The 12817-nt window shown below is 41.6% G+C and overlaps 1 protein-coding gene across 1 annotated transcript in view; it reads right to left on the bottom strand.

The window, feature by feature from the left end:
- Positions 1-12817, bottom strand: part of Dhc93AB (Dynein heavy chain at 93AB) — a 289061-nt gene that overhangs the window by 234976 nt on the left and 41268 nt on the right. The window contains exons 17-22 of the mRNA XM_080266572.1: positions 12251-12357; positions 10931-11048; positions 9517-9743; positions 8697-8835; positions 4914-5039; positions 1158-1265 (exon numbers count right to left, since the gene is read on the bottom strand). Coding sequence (XP_080122698.1) covers positions 1158-1265; positions 4914-5039; positions 8697-8835; positions 9517-9743; positions 10931-11048; positions 12251-12357 — 825 coding nt within the window. The remainder of the gene's footprint in view (positions 1-1157; positions 1266-4913; positions 5040-8696; positions 8836-9516; positions 9744-10930; positions 11049-12250; positions 12358-12817) is intronic.

Genomic DNA, 12817 nt, shown 5'->3' on the forward strand with positions numbered 1-12817 from the left:
GAATCTTTACCTAACGTAGCTTTACTGTACCCAGTTGAAAACCGATATCTCACTAAACCATATTTCTATAGGGCAAAACTGGAAACCAAACCTATTTTAACCTTAAGTATTTGGGACCAACTCTGCATTTGAGGCAATCAAATATACTGTACGTGAACCATATCTGAAACCTAATCTAACCTAAACTGAGGAGTCGGAGGGGGGGTAATCCTCCTTAATCTAAATTAAGTTAACCTACCCTATGCCCAGTCTGGCAACTTAACCTAGTTAAGCACACATTATCTAAGGAAAATGAAAAACTACTCCAACTACCCAAAATCAATATCATAACTGAGTTTGATCTAGTCTGAAGTAAATTAAGGTAAACGAGGACGGCTTTGGTGTAGAGCTCCTGAAACTTTGTAATCATTATCCTCACACAGTTTCACACATTCGCATGGGGTGGGGAGAGCTAGAGAAAAAGTATTTTGATTTCTTTGGAAACTTGTGTTAAAGAGGAATCTTTGTGCTGATTGCAATACTTAAGTTGGGTGATGGGACTACCATATCCCAGTGCCAACATAAAGAGACGGAATTTTCAGTCCTTCACTGTTGCCGCACTCAGTCATCATTTATATCATACAGGGAAAGCTTTCGTGAAAAGTACTCATTTTCACCCATACCCAAGAGCATGGATCTCATTATCAGTCTATCTACCTCTCTATCTATCTGTGCCTGTCTACCGACCTGTATGTCTGTCTATCTATCTATCAACAGCCAAGCCCTTTAATCCCAGAGGTGGTGGACACAAACCAAGTGATTCTATTTTACCCTGTCCTCTGCTCTCATGCTAACCTCTCTCCGACTCATACCATCTTCATTCATATTCTTCACTATATCCCTCAGTCTCATCCTCAGTCTCCCCTCTCTCTCTGTCTCACCCTTCACATCACTCACATGCATTCTCCTAATCAGTCTTGCACTTCCCATTTGCTCCACATGACCATTGTCGGGTATGTAGCTAAATCTAACTATCTGAGTAAAAGTGCTTATCTAAAATCCAAGTGAATTAATACCTGTTAAATATTTGATCTATTTTTATATTTATCCCACTTTCTACTTTCAGGTATTGTAGAATGGTACAGTACAAGTTACAATATGCAATGCACGTAATTGACCTGCTTGCGGTAGTAGTCCCTGAGAGCGTTTTCGTAGCCCTCCTCCAAGCGGGCAAAGGCAGCGTTCACCTCCACAGTCCAGTAAATCTGCGTCCCAGTCAGTGCCACCTGTACAAGAAAACAAATACATATGTAATGACACGAGTACAGTTACAAGAAAGTATACACAAACAAAATAAATCCACTGCTACAATAACAATAATGAACTGATTAAAGATATCATCACTATCATCTTCAAACCCAATATCCCATAATACTTGGAATGAGGAGACCCATAGCATGGCGCTTTTGTCTTTTGAGGGATACGAATCAGAGGAAAAATGTTCTACATGTATCCTTTTTTCAGACTCACTGTGCCATGCGCACATTTTGAAAGGCAGTGTCCGATGCTTGCATGGATTAGCTTTAACTGATGACCATTTCTGCATGCGCAGTCCAGTAAGCTTTACAAAATTCTTCTCACCACAAGCGCTCGGCAGCAGGGTTATGTTCATATCCCTACTTCAGTATGAAGGAGTTCCTGCTACCTATTCCAGAACTTTTTAGTTGCTCCTTTTGAGATGCAGCAAAACATTAGTAGTATTCCTTCTTTGTTACCCTAAGGATAAAACAATAATCCCTAGGTAGATTTATGCATTTTGTCCCTAGCTTAGGCAGCCAACACTCTCTTCAGTTACCAAACAAGATATAATGCAGCTGAAATAATTTAAGCCACTTTGTGTAAGTCTCCACTGATCTTCCACCAGATCCACCGCCAAGTCATAAGAACATCCTTGCAGATATCATCACAACAGTCCTGACTGACTCAGCCGAGTATGTTTCAGTACAGATTGTTCAATATTATACTCGTTTTTCTCTAATTTGGCCTAAAATGTCATCGTCCCATCTTGAAAGCTGACTTACAACACTTTAAAACGATGCAAGTCATGAGGAAGTGCTATGGAAAGAGCGCAGGTCCGTGGTATTGTCTTGTTCTGTCACTGAGCTTCACGATATAGGCTGCAAAAGGACGAAAATATTGGCTAAGTTGAGATGAAAGGAATATCTATCTGTCTATCTATATACCTGGGCTGCTTCCCTCAAAGAAAGGGGGATAGCCGAGACAGGACGACACACTCCCGATTTACCCACACACACATACACACACACACCTAAGCTACGAAGAAAGACTAAATAAACTGAATCTACCAACACTACTGGAGAGAAGGAAAAGAGGTGACATGACAATGCTATATAAGTGCATATCAGGGAAGGAGAAAATAGACATAAATGATTACTTGACATATGGAGAAGCTTCAGCAAGAGGACACTGCAAAAAACTGCATAAGAAGAGAGGTGATAAAGACGTAAGGAAATTCAGTTTCCCAAACAGAGCAATTGATCAATGGAATGCACCACCGAATGAAATAGTGTGTGCCAAAACAATTCACAAATTTAAGGATATGTATGATAAATATGGTTTAAGACACGGGACAGTACGAGCTTGACTCATTCATGTAAAGATACAATTTGGTAAGAACAATTAGGTAAGAACACACACACACACACACACACACACACACACACACACACACACACACACACACACATTTACTCGTATCTTAGCCCCAAGGGGAGAAGGGACAGATCCTCACCGCACCACACTGCACAAGGGCCAACTGCTCAGTACAATCAGCAACATCCGCAGCAGGGCCCGACAGCAGAGCTGGTTTACCCCTGCCACATCATAAAGGACCAATCCCCTTACCCGCATCTGACCTGATCAGCTGATCCGACCAAATACGGGAAAATATTCCCTCGGGGCCGCGTCACCATTTATTCATTCACAATTTCTCCCCAATCATTCCTATTAGGAGCAGCCGTTAGTCTTTAGGTCTTGCTACAGACATCCCTCTCGCGTCTAACGCCCTCTTTCCACTGTCCATCCATCCTATTCGTGGTCTTCCTCTCAGCCTTACACCTCTCACAGCCGATCCAATTTTCTTTTTCACCAATCTCTCATCATCCATTCTCTCCATATGTCAAAACCATCGCATGACTCTCTGCCCAACTCTGATCAACTATCTCCTCCATAACTCCAGTCCTCCTTCGCACTTCATTATTTCTCACTTGATCCATACACGTCACTCCACACATACTCCTCAGACACCTCATCTCCATTACATTCAAATTCTTCCTCTCCGCTACATCCCTATCCATGTTTCAACCCCATATAACGCAGTCGGTATCACTTCACCCTCGTACGGCCTTCTCTTTACATCCATTTTAAGCGAACGACATCTAAACACTTTTTTCATTCCTCCCAGCACCTTTCCTACTTCATTCATTCTAAACTTCATCTCTACATCTATTCTTCCATCCACAGCAATATGTAACCCTAAATACTTAAAACACTGTACCTTTTCAAGCAAATCACCAATCAAAACTACACCCATCCTCCAACCATCTAGCAACCTCGCACACTTCATCACTTTACTCTTATTCTCATTTACTTTCAATTTCCTTCTTTCACACACCTTTCCAAACTCCTCTACCAACTGCCCAATCTCTCCTCCGAGTCAGCCACCAGTGCAGTATCATCCGCAAATAGCAGCTGATTCAGATTCCACTCTCTACCATCAGGATTCACCAGACCAAACCTCCACCTAACACTCTCGCATTCACCTCCCTTACAACACCATCCATATAAATATTAAACAACCAGAGTGACATCACACATCCCTGCTGCAGCTCCACTCTCACGGGAAACAAATCACTCAAAGCATTTCCCACTCTTACACACGCTCTACTATTTACATAAAAGCTTTTCACTCCTTTTAACAAACTACCATCAAGTCAATACAATCTCAAAGCAGTCCACAAAGCCTCCCTATCAGTTCTATCATATGCTTTCTGTAAATCCATGAATGCCCCAAACACATCCTTACCTTTCGCAAAAATACTTTTCACACACCTGTCTCACAGCAAACATCTGATCCACGCATCTCCTCCCACTCCTAAAGCCACACTGCTCATCACCAATCACTCCCTCTGTACCCTCTCTCTCTTAATCAACACTCCACCTTACCGACAGCACTCAACAGACTTATACCCTTAAAACTCGTACACTTATACTTATCACCCTTACCTTCATACAACAGAACCAGACATGCGCTTGCCCAGTCAATCGGCATCATACCACTCACAAAACACACTTTCAGCAATCTCACTAACCACCCAACAATAGTATCTCCACCACCTTTCAGGCATTACACAGCACACCCATCCATACCAGCAGCTTTTCCTGCTTTCATCTCCTTTACTGCCAATTGCACTTCCTCCATCGTGATCAAAGAATCACTGAAGTCTCCCAACACATTTATTCCTTGCACCCTTCCATCTGCCAAAATCTCAGTCTCCCTTTCCTCCTCTACATTTAACAATCTTTCAAAATACTCTGCCAATCTCTTCCTTAAAGGATCCTTCTCAGTTAACATCCTGCCATCCTCTGCTGTTACTCGCTCAGATAACAGTGTAAAGGCGTGTGACACCATCTACTGTCTGTGGAAGTACTGCTGGACCTTTGGAAATGGATTGCCTTATTTATCCTGTGATGTAGATTAAAATCATTATTAGCAGTATCAACATCCCAACTTGATTTCCACTAAACAGTGTGTTGGTGGTGAGAATCTAAAAATAATAATAATAAAAAAAGAAAGCACAACAACTATGCATAACAATAAACATATAAATAAACGGTTGGGTTTGCTGATTGACCTGTGCGGGGTAATCTCCGACCCACTGGTCCCTGGGCCGGTCCTCATAAGCAGCCACGGCATCCGTCATCCTGGCCCTCACAGTGTCACGCATCACCTCCAGCACGCTCATCAGCCACTTTTCAACCTGTAGCACAATACACAGTTAACCCTACCGTAAGGATATATTTTATATTCCAGGCGCTGATTTAAGAGGGGCGTGAGGTATATAAACTCACCGTATTTTCGATACACCAATGGTTATATGTAACAGTTGAGCACACTCAAAAAGCGCATGCCTCCGCCAGTGCCTACACCACACAGTTCAGATCACCACCAAAATTTAATAAACTCTATCTTAGCTCATGGCCCATATATCTACAAAATTTCATTGAAATCCATTGTTAACTTTCTGATATACTTTCTGGCAAGCAAACAGACAAACAGGGATGAATACATAATTTTCTCCAACTTCATTGGCTAAGGTAAAAAAAGAACAGTGTTATTTGCCAAAATATATACAACATATATCTTACATGTATGCTATAGTGGAATTATTTAAGCGAAAACAGGGATTCGGTAATAAATATTGAGGTATTTGATAATGAGTCGGCATCATTAATTCAAACTTGTGGTAGTTCAGCTAGGAATCACGCCCCCCCCCCCTCTTTTTTCCCAAGTGCTGGGTGCGGCCGTGTGTTGTATTCATCCTGTCCGTGAGTGACTTTGTGAGGTTATCAATACTATGGCACCCTCTTAAGTTGAAAAAAATCATGAAGTAGTAGGAAAAATAAAATATCAACGACAACCTCAAGCAGAAGCCATTCATCAGTTTAATCCTCATCCTCATCTAATCCTGTGTTGCCCCTTGAGTTGTGAAGGAGCCCGGGGCTAGGCAAGCTGGTCCTGACTTTTAAGATGAGAGTGGCCAACCTCACTCTTCCCTGAGTGGTATTACGTGAAAAATAAACTCCAACCATCCCTTGGATACAAACCTACACATGCTCAGTCCGGTTGGAGCGCCTTAATTTCCCACTAAACTACCAGCTGCCATAGTTTGGTTGTATGGTTACCACCCAGTGCAGTAAATGGTTTCCTGGTGTACAGGAAACCATTTAGCTTGTCACTCAATGTGAGTCACCCGTAGACAGAAGGAAGAGGAAAGAATGAAGGAAATAAAGACAGAAAAGGAACGAAGGAAAGAAGGAAGGAAGCGAGGAAAGGGCAGTCATGCGAGAGCAGCGCTTCATCGAGTGAGTGGGTGGTGAGCGCCCCCACCTACCACTAAAATCTGAGGCGCATATTGCACGGTAGGCAAAGAAGTACAATGAATGGTTGAATGCAGACAACACTGGAGCATAAATTTGAACAAAGAATATTCTGAGACTGGAAATTTCAGCACTGGGAGTTTTTGGCACCTAACGTAACGTAACCTGACCTAACAGATAATTCCCGGTCTATATATCAATCTATCTATAGCCAAATACCTTGATTCCGGGGGGGTGTTCACGAACAAATTGTCTCCATGTCACCGTCTTCGCAGTCGGATTGATCACCCTCCCATCTTAAACCTTCCTTATTCATGTACATCTCCAGACTATCCCTGCGTCTCAACCTCCGTCTCTCTTTTCATCTAGCTCACATACACTCTCCTAGTCAGTCTCTCAGTTTCCATTCTATGCACATGACCAAATCATCGTAGGGTATTTTTCAGAACACTTTCCAGCATACCCACATTAACACCACAAAGCTTCCAAACTTCCTCATTTCTCTACTATCTGACTCTCTGTGTAACTCCACACCCTCCTCTCAGATAAGTAATTCGTATTTCCCTCACCCCCTTAAAAAAAGAAAGTATATCTGATGTTAAGGCTTCTCCAGTGCCCAGTGCCACGTTTCCTGGACTAACCGTTCATCCATCGGGTGCTAGGCATTCCTCCTAGCTGGGTAAAAGCATGCTAGGAAGAACTGAGTTCCTCCCTGACCTATGGACCATCAGTATCAACTATCTTTCCAGCCCTCCATACAGTATCCTCTCTCCTCTACAGTTCACACAGCACAAGCTCTCGAACCAGCTCTCCATTCAGTAGCAATATTCCTACCTTTCCATGTAATACTTCAGCTTCATACTCTAAAAACTTTCCTTACTCTCCATCCACTATCAGTTTCCCTTCCATCTCTCAATACAGCATCATCTATCCTTTCATCCTCTCCATACAATATGTACAAGCGCGTTCACAAGTAAGGATACACATGTGCTCGTATTGTCTGCTGCATTGTTCACTGCTGTTAATCTGGCAGTTTTGCACATACTGCCTGATAGAATAATGATCAATGAACCTGGTAGTATGCAAAATAGAGCCACATCCAACTAGCACTGGACACAATAGAAGACAACACGACCACGTTTGTGTCATTAATGAACGCGACTGTCCCCTTTTCACAAACGCTCAACTGAAACACTCATTCCAACTTGTAAGCCACACCTGGGCGACTGGGACACCGCCAACCTCCCCATTCGCCTGGAAGAAAAAGTATTGGCGAGAATACGGCTCAATGCCACCGTTTTAACTCACATGAAACCATAATGGAAAGATGCTTCCCACCGCACTGTGACATCTGTAATGCGGTGTTATCTATCAGTCATATCATCCTGCGCTGTCGGCGATTTATTCATGAACATGCTTCACTTATAAATTACTGCGGCGCAACAGATGTCCCGTTCACCCTTTCCACCATCCTGGGTGACGGGGACATTGTTATGATTGATAAATTGATGGCTTTCTTGAGAGAGACCGGACTGATCAGAGTGATGTGACTTTTTTACTATATGGTTTTGGTTTTTATCGACTGTAAATATGTATATATTGTACTATTAATTAGGGTTGACAGTTGACATATTTGAAATAGTTCCTCCTTCCCACTGATCTATTTCTAATATTGATGTCCCCTACATTAAACCCCGTTCCTCGACTGACAGTCACCAGCTGATGAGTGCAAGTGTGCAATATAGAAAGGTATTGGGCACTTGCAGTCGATGGTGGTCTGTTGGGCGAGGTTCTTCACTTTTTGTACAAATTATGTAAATACATTATACCATCTTGCTTAAGTTATTCTAATTAGGGCCGACAGCTGACGTATATGGAAATGTTCTGACTCGTCTGGTTCCCTTTCATATATTGATGTCCCTTACATTAGGTTGTGCCTCGACTGACAGTCACCAGGTAATGAGTGCAGGAATGTCATGTAGAAAGGCATTACATATCTGCAGTCGATGATGTTCTGTTAGTCGAGGTATTTTTACCATTAGTGTAGGTCTAGCTATTTGTCTCTGTAGGATTTAGTATAGGTTAGCGATTTGTCTGTTAGGTGATTAGTTTTAGGGTCTTTAGATTAGTTTGTCTTTATAATATAAGGTATAAAAAATATAAAACCAAGACAAAATTAAAAAAGATAAAAATACAAAAAAATAAATAAAATAAAAATTATTATATATATATATATATATATATATATATATATATATATATATATATATATGTTTGCATGAAAGTGTGTCTGTATGTATGCATGGAAGTGTGTGTGTGTGTGTGTGTATGTATGTATATATATATGTTTGTATATATATATATATATATATATATATATATATATATATATGTTTAAATGTATATAGATATATATATATATGTTTAAATGTATATACATATATATATCCGGCCTTAATGACCAGGGGCTTCGGCCCCAATGGCTGATAGGCCAGAAAAAAAAAGAAAAAAAGAAAAAGAAAAAAAGAAACACTCACAGGTCCGACACAGTGTGTGACGGAGGAGAACTCGACGTACTCCCCATCCTTGGCCGTCATTCCTACTGCTGTTGTCTGGTTGGTCTCTCCATCAGCAAACTTCAGTGAGGCAATGCTATCGAACAATTTCGTCAGGTGCCTAGAGGGACAGAAAAAATACATAAATGATACTTAAAAACTGTTTATGTAGTGAAGAAGTAAGCCTCTCACTATCCTTTTGTTGCTCCAGTTGCCGTACCTTCTTATACCAGATAGTCTTTGAGTACAGAACGTTCGCCTATAACGTGGACTGTCACGAGACGATTCATGTATAATACTACGAGCTGTTAGTCAGGTCCGAATGAGTTTGTATAAAAGGATGAGAAAACGCAAAACGAAATTCATTTTCTTCCAAAGCCCCCAGTTAGACACTTTTAACCAATGTGTGATCCTCAATCTCACTGCGCGAGGTATGTGACTGAGTAGGACAGCTGCACATCTCTTCCCCCTCCCTTTTTCCTCATACCAAGGCCGACTACTTTCACATTTTTCTTATATATACAATAAGTTTCTTTATAAATGCGTTTATCATTATCCTGTTTGGTTTGCTAGTGAACGTTTGGTACTTTCAAGGCCAATTAGACAGACTTAGGGGGATTATTTGGGTTAACTTTGGGGAAGATTAGGATCAGATTTATTTGTTTCCCTAGGCTCTTTTCTTACTATAACGCAACAGCTTAGTGGGAGCCAAATTGCCACATTATGTCCGAACATTCTGTTCTCTGTATTCAAGGCTGTAACTTTTATCCTACCTGCTAGATATAAATATTACAAAACTCACCTGGTGACTTTGATAGGCTGGTTGCCATTGGAGAGAATGTCAAGCAGGTCAGCCGTAGACACAAAGTAGAATCTGGGGAAGGCGAGTCTCTTCGTCTCGAGATACTGGGCCAAAGTCTTCTCACACAGGGTCAGTTCTGCCTGCAGGGCCTCCAGCCGTGGGTACAGACCCGCACGGTTTGTCGCGGTTAGCACATGAGGCTTGGCAACCATCTCACCCACCAGAACCTGAACGCAGATGATACGTTTCACTGAGATTCCTTCATATAAGCACTCAGTGATTAGTTATCCTCTCGTCAACCAGCATCTGGATATATTGTCATGCCCTGGATAAGCCTTTGTTTATACTGTCCAGGTTTAACGATTCCTTTGCCACATTCAACTGCCAGACCTTTCACCATTGTTGGTTTTGTGTCCCAGTCGGATTCACCCTAACCCTTCTGACTGGTAAGCAGCATCACTGTTAAAGGGACCATACCAGCCATTAGGAGATACCTTATTTGACGACATGGTGTCTTCACTGGGTGATTAATGGACATATCCCATGGGCATAGACAGTCAACTACGAAGCATTACAAGTTGTATTCAAGGACATCACATCATTCCCTCTCTGTCAGAATTCATTGGAAGTGCTGAGTTAAACTTCATTTTCTCTCACTGTTATAGATCATCCTGTGTTGGCTCGTTTTTGCATAGATTCTTATTTGATGGATGGCATGATCAGTTATACTCAGAGAGAGAGAGAGAGAGAGAGAGAGAGAGAGAGAGAGAGAGCACCCAGTAAACACTACAAAGTACATCTTCATGCTGAATTGGTTTTTGGAGATTATTTCTAACCTTTCACCCTGAGGGATGTATCTTTAGGTGGCTAAAATCGCCTGGCGTTAGCAGGAATATAATATAAAGTATGCCCTATCGGTAAAGAGGTTACTTAATTACTGTAACTCCTTCAGCACGGGCACGTCCAGCATTATTACCTCCGCCAAGGACGTTGTGTTTTATCCTGCGTTGGTTGGTTTGTCTGCCTGTCTGTTAGCAGGATTACTCAAAAAGTTATGAACGGAGTTTGATGAAATTTTGTGGAAGGGTGGTCCATGGACCAAGGAAGAAATTATTAAAAATTTTGGGGCGGATCCGGATCCGGTCCGTAGTATCCCGCACAATATATCCAAAAGTTTTCAAATGAATTTCAATGAAATTTGTGGAAAGGTGGGCCACGGACCAAGATAGAATTAATTAAATTTGGGGGTGGATCCGAATCCTATATTCACGGATCCGGATCCAGTTCCTTTTTGATTGCAATGACATTGGCGGAGGCATGCGCTCTCTTTGTGCTTTCTAGTTATATTTTGGTTACTAGTGAACGATTTTATAAGTTTTTGTAAGAAGTAGCATAGAAAAAAAAAAAAATTCACCTTAAAGTCAATATCAATCTGGTCGAACCTGGCCGAGTCTTCAGGCAGCTGGCGACGAATGTCATCTGACCCGATGAAGATGGACTCCAGGTAACTCCAAGTACGCTGCACCTCAAACCTGAGGACGTAATCAATCCTTCTAACTCTAACCACATACACCATTGACACATTAATTAGTTCCTACACACCTAATTTCAGGTACTTAATTACAACTTATCAACAATTAGCAAATATTTGTATGGATTATCGCTAACACAGGAAGAAGGAAGCAGCAAAGTAGGATATAACTGAACAACGCCCCAAGTAACTTGCCATGTAACTGGCCATACATTCATTCAGTCATTCATTCAAACCTTTCAAGTTTTTGGCTCTAATTATTTGTGCATATTGTTATTTAATCGGGCTGACAATGACTTGAATTTTATGGTCGTACATACTGTATTAGTTAGATACAGGATACAGTTTGCAACGCCTATTTTCATGACTAATTTCCTGCAGTCAGCATTCATGATTTCTCTTTTTGATGATGTCCTCTGTCTCTCTGTGTCAATGCTGTTTGTAGGCCAACATGAATTATTTTCACCATTATGAGTCTAATCCAAAGTTTTAAAACCATCCAATTAATGTTAAACTTTGTCAGTAATATAATACGATACTCTCACACAGTAACAAAGTTTATGTAAGAGAGAGAGAGAGAGAGAGAGAGAGAGAGAGAGAGAGAGAGAGAGAAACATTACTGATATGTGTAAAAATGAGATGATTCGTTTACTGATGCCTGACTCAAACAATATTAAATTTTAGGGTGACTTGCCAATAATGCCTCCATACTTCATCTATTGCGATCGATCAATTCTTTCTTCAACTCCATATCATTCTTCCTCCAGTACTCCTCCACTCTGCACCTCGCTCTTAATCTCCCTTTAAATATTTACCAATTAACTTTGATTCAGTGGCCCATGTATAACACTCCCCTTCCACTCCGCCGGGCGATTTCTCGTAAGTTGTGGGTACGACTCGGTCAGCCTTATCAGTGTCTACCTGGCATCAATTTTTTCCCCCTTTCCTGCCCCTACTGTCATGCCCACGCCCAGACCTAGATAGAGCCTTCCCCACAACACATAATATCAACCAGACGAAATCCTAGTGTAGTGCTATTTACGGACAACCCTGTGTTCTCCATGTATTCCGTATGTCTAAACCACCTCGATACTCTCCTCTCAACGTCCCCAGCTGAAAGTACCTCTGTGCCTATAGTAATACATTTGCCAGTTTTAACCTGTGCCACACAATCTGAAAGAGAGATGGTGAACAAATACCCACCAGAGAGTAATAACCTGGTCAGCCACAGACAACCTGTTCTGCCACATGGACACCTCCTCCAGGAAGTGCTCTATGTACTTCGAGGTCATCAGGTTTTGCAGTTGGACCTGATCGAAGGAAAGGTGCACAGATTAAATGGAGTTATCATGTGTGTGTGTGTGTGTGTGTGTGTGTGTGTGTGTGTGTGTGTGTGTGTGTGTGTGTGTGTGTGTGTGTGTGTGTGTGTGTGTGTGTGTGTGTGTGTCCTACAACATGTAATTAGGGAAATAAGCAGAGGAGCTTACTTCTAAGGTCCAGCATGCATTTCACAAACTAAACAGGTAACAAAAGTACTATAATAGATGGATGTGTGGTTTCAGGGCACTAATATGGGGCTCTGCTAAAGTCACTCAGGTTTACGGTCGTGAGACGGGAACTTCAGGGTCCTAATTTGACGCTTTATTGAAGTTTTTAAAGTGTTTGGGAGTGAAGCACGTCGTTCCCGAAAAAAAAAAAAAAGTGAGTGACAGACGGACAGAGGCGCTACTGCAAATGCTCCCACAACAAAGAGTGATCCCCGGTCTTCAA

This window comes from Coenobita brevimanus, chromosome 21 (assembly GCF_032717465.1).
Source record: "Coenobita brevimanus isolate Jiangsu-jjx chromosome 21, ASM3271746v2, whole genome shotgun sequence".
Lineage (NCBI taxonomy): Eukaryota > Metazoa > Arthropoda > Malacostraca > Decapoda > Coenobitidae > Coenobita > Coenobita brevimanus.